At 42.1% G+C, this 16,867-nt stretch overlaps 3 protein-coding genes across 3 annotated transcripts; 1 reads left to right on the top strand and 2 right to left on the bottom strand.

The window, feature by feature from the left end:
• Nucleotides 1-594: 594 nt before the first annotated feature.
• On the bottom strand, nt 595-4,000 carry LOC306977728 (tapasin-related protein-like). Its single transcript, XM_079576154.1, has 7 exons — nt 3,891-4,000; nt 3,391-3,564; nt 2,673-2,948; nt 1,444-1,767; nt 860-1,183; nt 712-792; nt 595-633 (listed from the first exon to the last, which is right to left on the bottom strand). The coding sequence occupies exons 1-7, from the start codon at nt 3,934-3,936 to the stop codon at nt 611-613; spliced, it is 1,248 nt and encodes a 415-aa protein (XP_079432280.1). The 5' UTR covers nt 3,937-4,000; the 3' UTR covers nt 595-610.
• Nucleotides 4,001-6,286: 2,286 nt separating this feature from the next.
• On the top strand, nt 6,287-9,633 carry LOC306965464 (endonuclease domain-containing 1 protein; the record flags this gene model as incomplete). The annotated part of the gene is made up of 5 exons (XM_079559915.1): nt 6,287-6,382; nt 6,904-7,004; nt 7,080-7,194; nt 7,283-7,439; nt 9,242-9,633. The coding sequence occupies exons 1-5, from the start codon at nt 6,308-6,310 to the stop codon at nt 9,631-9,633; spliced, it is 840 nt and encodes a 279-aa protein (XP_079416041.1). The 5' UTR covers nt 6,287-6,307.
• Nucleotides 9,634-10,148: 515 nt separating this feature from the next.
• On the bottom strand, nt 10,149-16,497 carry LOC306959268 (TRPM8 channel-associated factor homolog; the record flags this gene model as incomplete). The annotated part of the gene is made up of 11 exons (XM_079551339.1): nt 15,815-16,497; nt 14,998-15,211; nt 14,504-14,801; nt 13,415-13,713; nt 13,137-13,311; nt 12,687-12,781; nt 12,405-12,612; nt 11,679-11,915; nt 11,238-11,455; nt 11,017-11,130; nt 10,149-10,391 (listed from the first exon to the last, which is right to left on the bottom strand). Exons 1-11 carry the CDS (start codon nt 16,456-16,458, stop codon nt 10,149-10,151), a joined length of 2,745 nt encoding a protein of 914 aa, XP_079407465.1. The 5' UTR covers nt 16,459-16,497.
• Between the last annotated feature and the right edge of the window lie 370 nt (nt 16,498-16,867).

Here is a 16,867-nt window from a genome sequence, read left to right as displayed (position 1 = left end):
CGTTCATCATAGTTCATCATTGCGGCCAAAACACAACCAAAAAAGTAGAGAATATGTGACAAAAATGCAAAATAATGTGATGAAAACACAACAAAAATGACTTAAAACGTGACAACAAAAACTAGGAAAGAGGCTTAGATAAGTTTTGTAGGTCTTAGCTTTCAAATGAGGCATTACCCTGGCTGCAAGTTCTTAGATTTTAGATTTGGGTAAGGCCAAAGTGGTGAAAATGCACTCGCTTATAGTGGAGGTAAAAACATTGTCTCGAATATATTAAGTTGAGTAGCAAGTAGCAGCACTGTTACTCTTTAGATGAGCAAAAACTGCTCTCTAAAGTCTACAACATCATATCACTTCCTCCATACAAAAACACTGAATCATAATCATAATCATAATCATAATAATCAAAGCCATGGGCAAGAAGTGTCCCCTGAGAGATTCACTTATGTGCAAAAATAAAACCACAAAAGTAAACTTGGGCTTCTAAAAAAATACCTAACTGTAAAAAAAAAAGAAAAACCTTCACACTCTTCTATGCTACTATCAAATGTTCAAGTTGAGTTCACACTTCATTGGCTGGAGAAGCAACACCGCAATCCAAACACACAGCTTAGAAGAACCGCCGTCTTCTCACTGAAGAGAAAAAAAATCAACAGTGTAAAAGAAAAACTTTCGGCATGATTTAGTGTTCGGTTTAGTTGCGGAGTTCACCTCTGAGACAGTATCGCAGCATCAGGACCAGGACGACCAAGAGTAAGACCACATTAAAGACTAGGATCCATCGACCCGGCTCTGAACAGAAGATAATGAAACGTGCTGCACTCAGAAATGGCTTCGCTTGTTACATTTTCAACTTTACCTGTCACGATGAGCGTGAATGTTTTTGTGATCGGCGCTGACAGGGCCCTGTGGGAGACGGAGCAGGTGAACTTCCGTCCCGAGTCGCTGAGTTTGGGCTGCAGGTAGAAGAAGGCGGACAGACTGAATGTCCGGTCGGGGTTATAAGAGTGGCTGGAGAGCTGAGTGGAGTCCACCCTTGGCCCCGCGTCGGTGCTGCCCCGCTGAGACCACTGCATGTCCACGTCCCGGGGGTAGTAGGCATCTGCCCAGCACACCACTTTCTTCAGGGCGCCTTCAGTTAGAGTCAGCGTGGGGTCGACATTCAAAGAAACGCGAGGAGGCTCTGGGGGGGAGAGGGGAAGTGGTTAAAGTACGAAAAGGACATGCACACAAGTGATGTCAGTCTGACTTTTCTCACTAAAAATCCCTGAGTGTTTCCCTTAATGGTATAAGCTCTAATATGGTGTAGCTCCATATTAAGGTGTGCTGTTGTCAAATTTGCTTAAGTTCTGCTTTAGCTTTAACACTTGATTATGGTCATTTAAGTTCATTATCCTGGATGGAAACAAAACCATAGAACTAGTGAAATATCCGATTGCTTACCTTCAATGTGCAGATTGACTCTCAGACTTGCCAGCAGAGGATGCACATTCACGGAGCAGAGGTATGTCCCTTCACTCCCCACTTTAGTGACTGGGAATGTGTAAGTGGCGTCCCCCACAGCCAGGGCTTTTAATGCCGCCCCTGAGCCCTCGGTGAGCCCTGCTTGGCTGTTATAGCTGAATAGAAAAGCTCTGTCGCCGAGTTTGCGCCACCTCGCAGTTACCTTCGCAGCTTTGTGGTCAATGTCGAACTGGCAGTGCAGTTTAGGCTGGGATTTAAGAGGGGACTTCACCTCTGGGGTCTTGGTCTGCAGCACCATCGCCACTGACCGGAGAGGGAAAACAAACGATTAGACTTTGTTTAGAAGTGTGTTGGCTTCAAACCTTTGGTGCATCCTGTTAAAATGTCCAATGTTTTTTTGTATTTTTGACGCATTTAAACTAACACAAGTACATTCGAAACACCTAGCATTGATGTTCTATAACGATAGAAAAGGGAAGCCTAACAACAGCTGTTTCTATTGTCTGTGCACAAAGAAATTTGATATGCAAAGTCCACACAGAACGGCCCCACCTGCGCCACCATCCTGCCCAGGCGGAGCAAAGCGGGTTTTGGCCTGGTTGCAACACAGGGCATTGTGTTTATCAGTTCAGTTTGCATAATAAAAAATGATGTACATATACTTTTAACACAAACCTCACCTCAAACAAAAACAAATGCTTTCCTCCAGTATAACACACAAAACTCTCCCATTGTCTCTACTAAACTCCAAAACGAGGTCCTATTACTGCCAAAGAAACGTCTGCAAACCTGATGATTATGGCGCTTTCGATTAATTACGATTAATTGCCCGGCCCTATGAAAAAACGAATGCTTTGTGATTCATTTTGCTCGCCACTGCAAAGCACCTGGCACGACTCTCAAAAAAAAACAATGTGCCTGCCAACTCTTTCCTCGGCTTCACACTTTGTACCTATAACCAATGCCAAAGTCTAAAAATGTGTAAAGCCATTAGCATCTGATCTAACTTCTACAGTAACAACAGTACTCACCATGCTTCCAGCTTTTACAAAGACAAACATTGGTCTAATTTCTGCACGGTGAAATAATAAAGCATGAGATTGAAGTTAAGAAGCATATTTTAGTTTAACGTTAGACATGCTGTATCTTGTAAATGTATCTATCTCTTTTTTCCACAGCATCTAGATGTTAAAAGCAAAGGCTATTACCTGATGCAGTGAGTGTGACATTGTCCTGTATGACTGCCCAGCTCTTGTAGTCGTGCTGTCCCGTCGGGGGCTGCTCAGTGGATTGTCTGATGAAAGCCATGACGTAAAGCGGGGCTTTGGAGTGATTTATGTAGAGAGCGAACCAGCGGTTGTGCTCGTGCTCCCCTTTGACGGGCCAGCGCACGTGGGACCCGTCAGTGCTGTACCGCTCCAGTTCACAGGTCAACTCACCCACATCCACTCCCATCAGAGACCGACGCACATCCAACTTTGAAGCTAGAAAGAAAGAACAAAATATGGGTTTATTTTTTTTTTTACATTGCATTTATTCATAGATCCACAAGTCCTTGGGCAAGACACTTCACCCATCTGACCAAGCCAAGACCTACAAAACACAAATTGTTGCTGTTACTTTTTGACCATTTTTTCATTGCTTTTTTTTTGTCTCTTTTTTTTTTGTCACTTTCTCATCTCCTTTTTTGTCACGCTTTTTTCCTCATTTTTGACACTTTTTTCCAAGAAACTTTCAGATTTGGGTAAAGCCAAACTGGACAAAACGTGGCCGGTTCAGGAGCAATGGTGTTCGCTGTGTTAAACTTATACACACACACAATGAAACCACGAAAACAGGACAAATCAAACAAACAAACAAACAAACAAACAAACAAACAAACAAACAAACAAACAAACAAACAAACATACAACAACAACAACTCACGAGTGATGAGGAACGTGACAGCGGCGGGATCCACTGGAGGGTCCCCCTTCTGTCCGAACTGCAGGACGGCCCGCCTTGGGATGTGTTTAGTTTCTGGGCCTTTAGTGGTTGATGTCACCTGTTCATCCGTGAACTTACAGGGCAGCCACGAAATCGGATCTGCTGTCTGGATACCTGTCAAGATGAACAACAGCTAGATGCACTTACACTCGTAACAGAAGTAGCCTAATAATAATGGCTATTGATCTGAAATGCTGTAAGGTTTTTAGCATATGTAAAATGTACTGAGCTAACACGGCTGTCATTGTTGTAAAATAGTTTCGAATATTTGAACAGATTTGCTACAGAGGGTCTAAGTAAGTCATTCATGATCATAATACTTCATAATGTAAGATCCAGTCGGTTATTATCACACTAGAACAAAGTATGGCAACAACAACAACAACAACAACAACAACAACAGCCTTTGCCTGATAGTAAGAGACGCGAATATAACTTACCTCTAAATAGAAAGACATAAATAAAGGCTTGTAAAGACCCGCCCATGCTTATTCATTGGTAAATCTAAAGGTCTCTTGCCTCTCTTTTTTAAGCTTCGAAGAGTCTCAAGTTTGACACTTTCACTTTCATTTTGCAAGACTTTATGTATTACGGCCGTACTGCAGTACCTAGAAACACCGCGTGGAGGTGCTAAAATGCATTATGTGTAAATGGGGGAAAAAATAACATTGAAAATAAATTGAAAATAAAACTGAATAGGCTACCTCCATTGCAGAAATGTAAAAAAAAAAGAAAAAAAAAAAGGCATATGTACAAACAGAAATATCTAATCGACTAAGAGTAACATTGCTTTGAAATAATTTTACTCAAGTAGAAGTAAAAAAGTATTGGCCAAATAATTACTCTGAGGGGAACATCTCTCTCACAAGGTCTGAGGGGAACATGTCTCTCTACTCTTGTTTTCCCTACTCTTTCTCTCTTCTCTCCCCCCTCTTTCTGGGGCGCACGCTGTCATCGTGTCCTTGGGCAAGACACTTCCCCCGCCTTGCCTCCAGTGTCCGACGCTGGTGTATGAATGAGTTAGCATGGGTGAGTGGTTCCTTGATGTAAAGCCCTTTGAGTGCCTCAGGCAAGTACAAAAGGCAATACATATATGTGAAAATGTACAATTTTTGTCTGTCCTCTCCTCTCTCTTCCCCCATCTTTCTGTCTACTCTTCTCTCCATTCCTGTCTTCTCTTTCTCTCTCTTCCTCTTTCCCCCTCCTACATCCTCATCCCACTCTCTGTCTTCTCCTATCTCCAGCCCTGTCTTCCCTTTCTCCTCTCTCGCTCCTACATCCTCTCCCACACTCTGTCCTCTCCTCTCTCCCCTAGTCCTCCCTCTTCTCTCCTGAAAACCATCTCGTTTTGCATCCACAGACCTCCTCTCTCTCGCCTGTAGTCTCCTTGTCCTCGAGCAGAACCCGTGTGTCCTCATTGCGTCCTGAAAAGGGCCTAAATGAATTACTTTGTCATAAAACACAAGTGAAGGTCTAAACTACAAATCCTATAGTTTCACATTACCAACAACACCAACAATTACCAATACTATATCAACAACATGAAACCATACATTTAAACCTGGCTCTGTCCTTTATTTAGATTTGGTCGCTGAAAATGTTTATGTGAATAAATAAATAAAATGGCAGTGATCGACAGCAAATGTTTCATCTTGATCTCACTATCACAACTTTTTCAGTGACAGTGCAGGATTTTAGAGGCAGTTGTGGTGAATATGTCTGGGCTCATTCTACACAATAAGACATGGCTGGAACAAGTAGGGGGAGGAAAATACATAATTTTAACATTTTTAAACTCCGTATTGTCCCTTTAAGAGGGCAAACTTGCATTCATTACACCCACGAGGTTGGTCCGCTGCAAGCGACGTCTGCACTGTGGCTACACCAGGGCAGAGGCGTAGCTCACTATTTAGGAGTGGGACAATACTTATCTTGGAAAAAGTGATTGTGTTTAACGATATTATCACAATATTTGCCCTCGAAATCCCACTTCAGCTGTGCCATAAATTATGAGAAACAAAACATGAAATAATGAAGAAAAGAAAATCCCATAAAAACAAAAAGAAACCCAGCTTTGTTTACCCGTATGTTTACATTGTACTTCAACATAATGTAAAACACTGGTTGTTGTAAGGTGCGGTCCTAGATGAAGGTTTTTGAGTCATCGTCTGTACTCTCAAGAACCTTGCCTAGGATGAAGACTCCTGTACGCTTGAGAGCTTCCATGGACACATACTGACACACACATATACATTTATATAGAAGTTAAATTACATGTATGTTCTAACGTAGGGATGGCTTTTCATATTAATGTTAAAGAAACGCACCTTTTTAGTGCTTGTACATTTTTAGTAGTAACAAAGTTCTGTGCACATTTTGGATGCTAGGTCCAAATTCAACATTGGGTTTGTTCATCACATGGTTTCACACGTGCAGCTCGTGCTCTGTTTGTGGGAACCCCTCCACCTGGTGCTTCTAAAGCATTTGAGCAAATACATTCTTTTCCACGTAATGCTACAATAATTAGTGAAGCTATGAACCTGATGCTGCAGAAAACTCAAGTTATGAAAAAACTATTATCCTAACACTAATGACTAATTATAGAATTGTACAACATTATGAGAGTTGGATTTTAGGCACAATTAAAAAAGGAAAAAAAAGAAAGAAAGGTTGAACCAGGTCAAAGTTGAGGAAAGGTAGAGTGCTATATAAAGGGAGAGAATCTGGCTGCGGTCACAGACGGGCACAGAGCAGGTGAGTGACAGTTTAAAGTTAAAATATATATTGAAAAGATATAAAGATCTGAGATGTAATTTTCCATCACTTTTCAAGGACTGGGGAACTCTTTCTGGCCAAAATGCAGACTTTGATCACTCTGTGCACTCTCTCACTCCTCGTCTGTGTCTATGCAGATGTTGTACAACGTTTTGAGGTTAGTGCAAAAGTTTAACACTTCACCTTCTCTTACGATGACTGAAATCCACCTGTGATCACTCCACTGAGAATCATTGATCTAACTGGTTCTGTGAATGCAGTAAAAGAATATTCACATTGCCTCATATTTTAGACAATAATGTTGTATTTTCCATACTTACCTACTCGATTTTGAGTAAGATTTGGAGCAACTAATCCAATTTCCTTTCACTGTATTGATGCAGAAATATCTTTATGCGCCTCTGTTGAAAGTAGTCGTCTTGTGGCCGGAGGGTCCGCAGTTAGAATTCTGCAGGTGCACACTGTCGTTGTGTCCTTGGGCAAGACACTTCACCCACCTTGCCTCCAGTATCTGCATACATGGTGTATGAATAAGAGTGTGAATGGATGACTGGTTCAAAATGTTTTGAGTGCCTAAAGCAGACAGAAAGGTGCTATGTAATGTGACCATTAATTAATGCTGCAGAAAATAATCATTTCAGATGTATTTGTACTGTGTTCATGGTTGCTGTGTCCCAGGATGTGCCCGAATGCCTGGAGTTCTTCTATAGGGAAAAAGTGCCTGAGTGGGGAGCTGCTACACCCAATGCTGCTCGCCTCTGTCAACGCTTCGTAAACAGGTGATTTGTACACAACAATAGCTACAATAGCTATTCTTTATTTCTTGTGAGTGAGTTACTTATTTGTCTGTTTAGATACCACTTTGCCACTCTGTATGACACCAATCACCGCATAGCAGCGTACTCTGCTTATTACTTTCAACCAAGTAACGGGGGAGGCAGAGAGAAAAGGTGGTTTGTGGAGCCTCAGGTTGGCAGTCATAATTATATAATCTATACGTTCATAACTATGTCGACTGGATGGGTTTTCATGGTAGTGACATTGGTGGTTGTTTTAGCTGGTGAACAGTAGCTGGCAGGCTGAGATGAAGGACGGGTACTGGCTGGGGAAGGACCACCCTGGAGTGTACCTGGGAGAAAGGCAGGCTCTGAATGAGGACTACACTCACTCCGGCTTTGATAGAGGGCACCTCAACCCCAACGGACACCATCCAGGTAAACCACAGTACAGGGGCATGGCCAACAGAGGGCAGCAGAGAATAGGTAAAGCACTGAGCTACATGAACAGTCTGCAGAACACGGACCACATGACAAAAATGTGCTTCTATCATCGAGCTGTTTAGTACGACGGCGCATTAGGGCCATCTAGTGACGAAAAAAAAAGTGTTCGAGTTGAAACATGCAAATTTAAGAGAAAAAAGTAGCACATTTTCGAGAGCAGCTGAACTGTATACTTTGCATAGAGTGGTGATACCATAGATATATATATAATTGCTCTCTTCAGGCAGTCACTTCCCGGCATAACCGGCGGCCATCATGCTACAGGGAAGCAGCTCAGTGAGTGATCAGCACGAACACAAATCCTCTTATCCCGCTGAAATCTACACAGATTTACAAACGGTTTGGTTTCTTACAAACGTTTTTAACGTGGCTATAATTCTGAATACTGGTACATGTTGAAATAAAGAATAAATGTTTCTATTCATGTGTATGCAGCGTCATACCTATATCTCTGAGGTTTATAACTAACCAAACCGTTTGAAAATCGGTAGAAAATTTAGCAAGTTGTGGTTATTTAAAAGTACATGCACCATAAAACACACTGTGGCAAGATGGCCGCCGTGTGCAGACGTCGCCCTCCATTGGCCAGCAGTGCGTATGAGATCTAGCCTTTATGGGTGATACTACAAACATATCTAGCCTTGTTCATGTTAAAGGGGGGGTCTTATGCAAAATGGACTTTTTCAAGCTTTCCATCATGTTATTATGTCATTCCCTCATTAAAAACATGCCTGAAGTGTTGTCTTGGCACATTCATGTATTTTTGAGTAATCTGTAAAAACTCTGATGGCAGCCATTTTAGAGATCGGTTTGCCTGAGTCCTCCTAGGAACGCCCCCACCTCCTGGAGACACCTCCGAGCTTTCGTCACCAGCCGAGTAACCAACCACTGCTCCTCAGCAGAACCCCCTCCCCACTGATGCCACAGACAGCGTGTGGAGGGGGCGTGTCTGAAAGGGTCAAACGTTCTTAAAGAGACAGAGGCCTATTTCAAGACATTCACTACAGCCATTTTGAGAGAGCAATTTTGTACAAAGCAGTTATTCTAATTTACTGCATTTACAGACCAACAGAAGGTTGGTTCATCAGTGTGATATAGACTGGTGCTATGGGACTGAAAAAAGCAGAATACCCCCTCTTTAAGATTAGATTTATTTGACAGGGAACATGATCATTATCATAAAAATGATGTGACAAACATACATTACATTTCTTATTTCTACAAGGGCGAACAGATGGAAATGCGCTACAGTCTGGTATAAAGCATCATGCTCATATTCCCTAACAAATAAATCAAATTTGAACCTGAGCAAGGGAGGGTAGATATTTTTGTAGTATAACTGCTCTAAACAAAGTATACAGTTCAGCTGCTTTTATTTTGGTGGCCAACACAGTAGGCAAAATTTGCGCGTGTTTTAAAGCAAATTTTGCACTTTTTTTCTGTTGTTGTTGTGTTTTTTGTCACATTTCTGAGGCGCTTATTTGACATGTTTTCTCAGTTTTTTGTTGCTTTTACATTGTGTTTTTGTCACTTTTTTGTTGCGTGTTCATCCTCATTTTTGTTTCTATTCTGACGCTTTTTTCAAGAAGCTTTTAGATTTGGGTAAAGCCAAACAGGTTAACAAACATCAGACATAAACAATTAAACCCATTAAACTATCAAAATATGATGTTGTTCTGTTCAAAGTTGTCTGCTACATCAAACTCCGCGTGCATGAACCCTTTTTCTCCTTCCAGTCCCGGGCCGTAACGCCACCTTCACTCTGACCAACGTCATCCCCCAAAACCCAAAGTTGAACCAAAATGCCTGGAGGATCTACGAGTCGCAGCTGACTGATCTGTTCCGGGCCGAGTGCTCCAAGGCGTACGTCCTGGTCGGGGCCGTCCCGTCAGCGGACAACTGGATCATCAACAACAACGTGAAGCGTGTCAACATCCCGGACCGTATATGGAACGCGTGGTGCTGCGTGGACAACAACGGACGGCCCGTGCAGAGCGGGGCGGGGGCGGCCAAAAACACAGAGGAAAACCGGGTCGAGAAGATGTCAGTGGATGAAGTGGGAGAGTATCTGCAGCAGTTCTCCAATCAGCCAGTGGGGGAGCTGTTCTATAACAATTGCATGCCGTAAAGTCGAAGGCCAAAGGAAGACATACTACTTTGATGTAGGCCTATTTTAAATATTATCTAATGATGTAGATATAGTGATGTAGAAACAATGTAGAATGTGAAATTTAACAATAATCATGACAACACGAGTACAGAGTTTTGAAATTATTAATATTTACTGTTTATCCCTCTCCCATCTTCAGATCATTTTCAAATATTTAAAGAAAGACACCAAAGAAACAGACTAGTTTCACATGGAAAGCATGTAGTGGGAGCTACAAATGCACATACAACGCCACTACAGAAACTGCTCTATACCAGAACAAATAAATAAACAATACATAAAACTCCAGCTTTAAAGTGCATGACAGCCTTTTTTCTTAATTATTAAGTTTGATGCGTATTTACGTTTTGGTGAATGCGTTGCCTAGCCAGTCATATACCAAAGTGTTGCCCAGTGTGATTAATTATGTTCCATTTTCCATCCTCATTACTCAGATATGTAACCCTTCAAAACTAAAACCTGTTTTATGAGTATCACTTGTATTTTGCCATGGGGTGGTCGTTCCACGATGGCAGGTTTGAGACTTTCTTCTCAGCGTCGCTCTCTATAGGCCAACCCCAGGCCTTGAAAAAGCCAGTCAGATCCATCTTCACTGCCTCTGAGAAGGTCACCGCGTACAGGTTCATCTTGCCCTTGTTGTCTTGGGGCACGTTCTCCATTGTGTGGTAAGCGGCGAACACCTTTTTAATGGAGTCCCAGCCAAACTCATCAACGAGCTAAAGAGAAAAATACAATCATGAGGACACCTGCAATGTTTGTATAAGGCAGGGGTCCCCGAGCTTTTTTACCCGGTGAGCTACTTTTACATAACAAAACCTTCAGAGAGCTACTTTTGCTTCAAAGACACTTGTGTAACTCTTCGACTTAGGGTTTCCCCCGGGAGGGTGTGAAGCCTAGATATTTCAACAAAATGAAAGACAATAACTTGGATTTTGTTCATGTACCTACATGTTTGCAGATTCTGTTCAAATCTTCAGAATGAAGAGAAAGTTTCTCTAAAATGTGACTTGGCATGCACGGGAAGAAATGTAGAAAGCCTTTGGCAAGCTTACGAAGAAAGGGCTGGAGCTACTGGTTGGAGATCGTGGTATAAGGTGTAGGGTTTATGAAGATATTTAATTGCATCATTAAACATTTTTTAAATATTTCTTTACAACAGCTACATAAAATATGCCCAATATGCTAAAAATGCTTTTACATAAATGAACAATGGTCAACAACTTTCATTAAATTAAAACCGAATCAAAGCAGAGACTCAAAACAAAAAAACACAAATATTAGATATTAATGAACTCACAAATACTGTGAGACTTCAACTTGTAGTAAAACATTTTCACAGACCTGAATATAAGTCTCCAAAGCCACAAATACGGACCAGTCCTTCAGTTGTCGACCATCCTTCACATACTTCTCTAAGCGTGCTCGACGGTTCTCAACCTCCATAGCAGAGTGACACTGTGTAAAAAAAAAAAGGTTTAAGAGTTTAAGAAGTAAAAAAATAAATGAACAATTCTTTGTTTTGTCTAAAAAAAAACACAGTAACACAGAGTAACAAGACACACCTCTTCTCTTGGGACACCGAGGACAGTCTCGTGCACATAAAGAGACCACAGGTTGCATGTGCACTCGGTTGTGTGATTAGGAAATTCCCAGCATGATCTCTGCTGGTTGTGGCCCAGCTCATGGATGAAGCCCCACATGCCCCCGACATCCTCATATTCGACAAGACCTTCAGCTGTTGCTGTGTGTGCCATGATGGGGTAGCCACAATGCATCCAGCCTGAAAGATTCAGATCATTTAACTCCATGTGCTTAAAGACTGCAGTTTGTAAAGATACAGTATGGAGGCAATTGCAGTGGGAAATTATTAACATGTTTGGGATTAATATATTTATAACCAGTTCATACGGCTTGGGCAAGACACTTAACCCACGTGCCAAGTATAATTGTTGATTCATAATTTATCAGTATGCATGATGTGTGTGCTATAAACAAGTATTTACCATGTGAAATCTGCACTTCTGTAACAAATCGCTCCTTTCTTTTAAACTTGGGTGGGATAACCGCCAGGTCAGCTATAGCCCTCATGATCTTGTCCCAATGAGCAGCTAACAGATCAGGATGCTCCATGTTCCTGACCACATCTGAGGGAACAGTCAGTATGATGTTCTCAAACTCCAGCTCTGCCCAGGGAGAGGGCGCCGTGCGCAAAAGCTGCCCCTCGGACAGAGAGGTCACTCCTAAGGGAGAGGAAGAAGAGAGCTTTTAAAACCTTGTTGAGGAATAAAATCTTTTGACTAAGCAGTTCATGATTTTAGCTAATGGATCATAAAACAAATTCTGAACAGTATAAATCCAAAAATAAAAACTCTTTTATTTACAGTGCTCTGCAATGAGACCCAGGTCCTGGATTTTTAAATATCTATTACACACAGAGTAGCCTTTAAATCCAGAAAAAAACAAGAGTTTAGTCCAGATTTTACTCAAATTGATGCTTTTTTGTTTTGTATTTAGCCTCGATTATTGAAGGTCCTATGCATTGTGTTCAGAAAGTTTTCAGACCTGTCTTATATATATAGCCATCTGATACTAAAATGTATCAATTTCTCTATTGCGCTCTACAATAGTGCTGTGCTACAATGATACGGAAGTGTGAAGTCATACATACATTTGAAAAAAAAAACATAAAAATAGAGTTGAAAGAAAACCAAACATCTCTTTCCACTCACCCGATTTATAATAAGGAGCAGGAACTCCAACTTGAGATATAACTTCCGCACTTGCTTTAGTGTTTGGCGGTGCGACCAGGTAAATGAGGCCTCCCCAAAGGTTATACACCTGCATCATCTCTGAAGTGACTGGGAAACTATGACAGACACAGGGAGCTCTCTTTAGCTCCTCATGATTGAGTTTGTCTGTCTGGCACCCAATCTGCACCTAAAAATGGACAGAGACACTATCATTAGCTATATGAATGTAACTCTCCCATCTTATGGGCTGTTTCTTAGTACCTTCCATCCCTTGTTCACAATATCAGCCGGAATGGACATGTAGGTCTTCATCCCCGGAGAAAGATACAGGCCTGTGCTCACCCACTCCTCCTTGTCTGTTGCATAGGTATAGAATCATGCTAATAAGTAGATACGACAATTGCTACGTTTGCTACACACCGTCTTAAATCAGATAGGGATAGGGTTAGGGTTAGTTAACCCTAATCAGGATATAATTAGGGTTAAGAATGGCAAATGTAAGGTAACTTGTGTTTCACTCACACAGATCTCACACACATTTTAAGAAACTAGAAGGTCTTGGCTTTCAGATTAGGTGTCACACTGGCATATAGTCTGTAAACTTGCCTGTCAATATGCTTTGAGATTTGGATAATCGTTAACCCTAATCCTAACCCTAAGGTAGCAGTTAAGTGGTTAACATTCTGCATTATTATTAGTATTAGTCCGTACCTGCCGTATCCACGTTGACGCTGATCCTGTGGTTGTAAACGACTGGTAACAAGGGGTTGTCTTTGATGAGGTAGGGCAACAGTTCATCCCGATGTGGGCAGACTTTGTACAGCTCTGTGCCAACTTCCAGTAGCACGCGGTCTCTTTTAGTCTTCACCGGGCAACTCTGGCACACCTAGACACAAACAAGCAAAAGCCAAAGGTGAAGAAGGCCAAAGTGCGGGACTTACTGGTAATGAAATTTCTATTCGGTAGAAATGTAATATATTCAGATTTACCTGTGGCACGTCTGCTGTCTTGATTATTTCTGTGAAAGAGCAGAGGATCTGGTGGTAGTTGTTGCCTTTCGCCTCCAGGTGCAGAAAGGTCGTGCAGTCACTGCTGAGTTTGGTGAGCCATTCTTCTTCATGGTCAGTGAGCGTCTCTCCTTTGGTCACATGTCCCCCAAACTTATGCAGGAGATGTCTAAAGTGGTAGGTGTCTTTAATGGCCTGGCTGGGAACAGGAGGCTTATAGGACCCACCACTGACGTCATTCTCCAAAAGAGTCAATCCCATTTTGTTCAGGATCTTGTTTCCTAAAACAAGAAAATTGACATTTTGTCATATGATAGAACATATAAATGAACGGAATAACCTGTTTGCTAAGTGGTTAGTCCACGCACTGCATTTGACACACCCTTTAGTTGCTGATGTGGCAAACTGTCTGGAGGAGTGGTGGATGAGCTATATGTAACCTGGTAGAGCTGTATCCCCCACCTCCTCCTCGTTGTGTGTGTGTGCTGTGGGTGTGTCTTGGTGTGGCAACACAGGTGCTGATAGATTAATTTTTGGAATATACTGTAACTGACCTTGCATCACATGAATGACCGCATTTTGAGGAACTATTTTCTAGCAGATCACTCCGCCGCTGCGTAGTTTATACAACTATGAAGCTGATGCTGCTCAAATATAAGGTCGTTTAAATGCAAAATGGTTAAAATTACTCTATCAACACAGACATTTATATGGTTAGTCTGGTGTTATAAGTGATTTGTCTCAGGTGCACTGTGGAGCGGGTCAGACTGTTTTTAATGCAGTGTAGCTGATATCGTAGAAATGTGCTAGCCTTGCACGAGCCTAGCACCACGTAACTCTTCAAATATAAGAACTGCTTGAATTACAAAAAAATATCTCCAGAAATCAGCAACACTCTGGATAACTAGGAAATGAGGCCCTATGTCAAAAATCCTGAAAAATCCCTTTAATGTGGCAACCTGTCACAAGCCACCACAGGAGACCACAATGAGGCCCCTGGCCCCCTTCCTAGTATCTTGACCTATGTTTAGGTTTATGGTCAGGAGTATCTTGTGCCCATTTGTTGCATACCTGCAAACTCAGTCATGTAGTTCTGCTCTTTGTGTGTCTGTGCCCAGTACCAGGCGTGGCCTCCGATCAGCAGGCCTCCTCCCTCAGCCACAAACTCCTGCAGCTCCTCTATGTTATCTTCCTTGTAGGCCGTGCACACAAACACACTCAGGTCCTCACGAAGGTTGGTCTTCTCACACTTCATGTCAAATGTCTTGAACAATTCGAAAGCCTGGCTTAGATCGGGCGACACGCCGACGACACCCTGCCTGCCCTCATCCAACCAGTGCAGGGCATTGATCCAGAAGGGGGCAAAATGCTGTTGAAACAGTATTGAAGATTTACACATTAATACATAAAAGCTGTTCTGAAAATGCATCGTATTAGATTGGCAGTTCATATATCAGTTTTCTCTCAGGTGTGAATGGTTTTGCAGTTTTTGAAGCCAGGTGTGTGGTGATTTTGTATTTCTCTTTAAATAAATCAAATAACAGTCACAAAATCGGATATCTCACCTCCCACTTGAGCAGTCCTTCATGTGGGATCAGTACCACTCGCCCCTGGCCGTAGTAAGCCCCTGCCAAAAAGCAGCGCTGATCCGGTGTGGTCCCAATGGGGAAGGCCAGAGAGCCGTGAATCATCACCTCGGACAAAACTCCATCCTTCAAGTCAAACTCTGAGACCCCATGAAGCAAAAATTCTAGGTCGTCCTCGAAATCCTGACCAGTGCTGCAACATAGAACTTTAATTAGCAGTATAGGTATTAGGGATGGGCCAAGATCTCGAGATCAAATTGCCACGAGATTTCTTGTCACAGTGTCACCTCTTGATATATGTTTTATTTTTATAAGCTGCAATTTAGAAACAGACCAACTTGGAATATTTAGGCAATAGTTCCCTCGCAATGTGTAGGCTACTATTGGCACTTAAAGGAATAGGCCACCGTTTTTACATAGGCCTACCGAGATATTACCTGAGCTTAGACGAGTAAGTTGATGTGCAAGTGTGGTCACATTTATTAGCCTTGTTTTAATATTAAACTGTGTGCACACAAATGGAGCCTGCATGATTTTATCCATGATATTGGTCAAATCTTTTCAATTCCCATTCTTAATAGTTTGTTCATTTTGTTGCAAACAATACAATACAATGGTTCCATACAAAGAAAGCATAAGAAGAAAATTATTATTTATTATTGCAAATTATGTCTCACAGTAGTTTTGGGAAGAGGAGCGTCTTATACTGAATAAAGTAAACCCGATCACTGGGACCTTGACTGGATGACACAGGCAAGCCAAAATACCATAGTAACTTAAATATCCAGTTACTCACACAACAGACATCCAGGAGGCAGGGATCTGGGGGTAGACCGGGAGACACTCAGCATCTGCCTGGTGTTTTGAGAAGTGTATCCCAGCCACACCGGACACTCTATTCCCCGCAAATAGCAGCAGCGTGTTGTGTTTGGGGTTCTGAGACGACCAGGACCAAGCCTGTCCCCCGATGAGCAGCCCTCCTCCAGATTTCATAAACGCTACTATGTTTTTCTCATGGCCTGCGACACTGTACGCGTCTGTTACGTACACACCCACACCCTTATCCTTGGCAAAATCATTCATAAGTTTGGTTTTGACACGGGATTTGAGATTTTCTTCAACTTTTTTAGCGTGTTTGTGCACCCCTACCACTGCACCAGGAGATTTCCCCTCTTTTAGCCAATTGATCGCGTTTTCAACTAAATTTGGTTGTGTGCTGAGGTAAGATTCGTGTCCAAAGACAACGATCCGGCCTGAACCGTACAGAGAAGCAGCCGCAAGGACTTTTCCCTGGCTGTTCATCGCCAGTGGAAAAGCATGGTCGCCGGTCAGAATCAAGTCGCTTGGGACACCAGGACCTGTGAGATCCAGTTGTTTAAAGCCTCTCATGAGTGACACATAGGCCTCTTCTTGCAAGGATGTCAACTGCGGGGAAGACATCGTGAGAGCGAGATTGATATCCTGAATTACCCGCAGAAACAAAACTGAAGCAAGCAAGTGTCAAGCTCTGAAACAACAAAAAATAGAAGAGAGTCAAAGAAAAAAAATCATGATTCACAGGCAGTGAAGTCAATCACTACTTTTTCATCACAGCATAAAAGTACAGGCAATACAACTTCCATAGATTATTGAGTTGTGGTAGAATTGCAATAGGTAATATGTTATTCATTGGTTGTAGTAATAGTAGTTGCAGGTTTTGTAATAAACAGTTACAAGTAGTAATTGTCGTCCACGTAGTAGTACTAACGATACATTTGGTGACTACATTTACTTCTACTTGAGCAGAATTATTTGGTGAACACAATAACTTTCCTTAGTACAAGTGCCAACTTATTTGCCCATCACATAA

Source organism: Gobius niger (assembly GCF_951799975.1).
Source record: "Gobius niger genome assembly, chromosome: 1".
Taxonomy (NCBI): Eukaryota; Metazoa; Chordata; class Actinopteri; order Gobiiformes; family Gobiidae; genus Gobius; species Gobius niger.
This window is presented reverse-complemented; position numbering and strand designations above follow the sequence as displayed.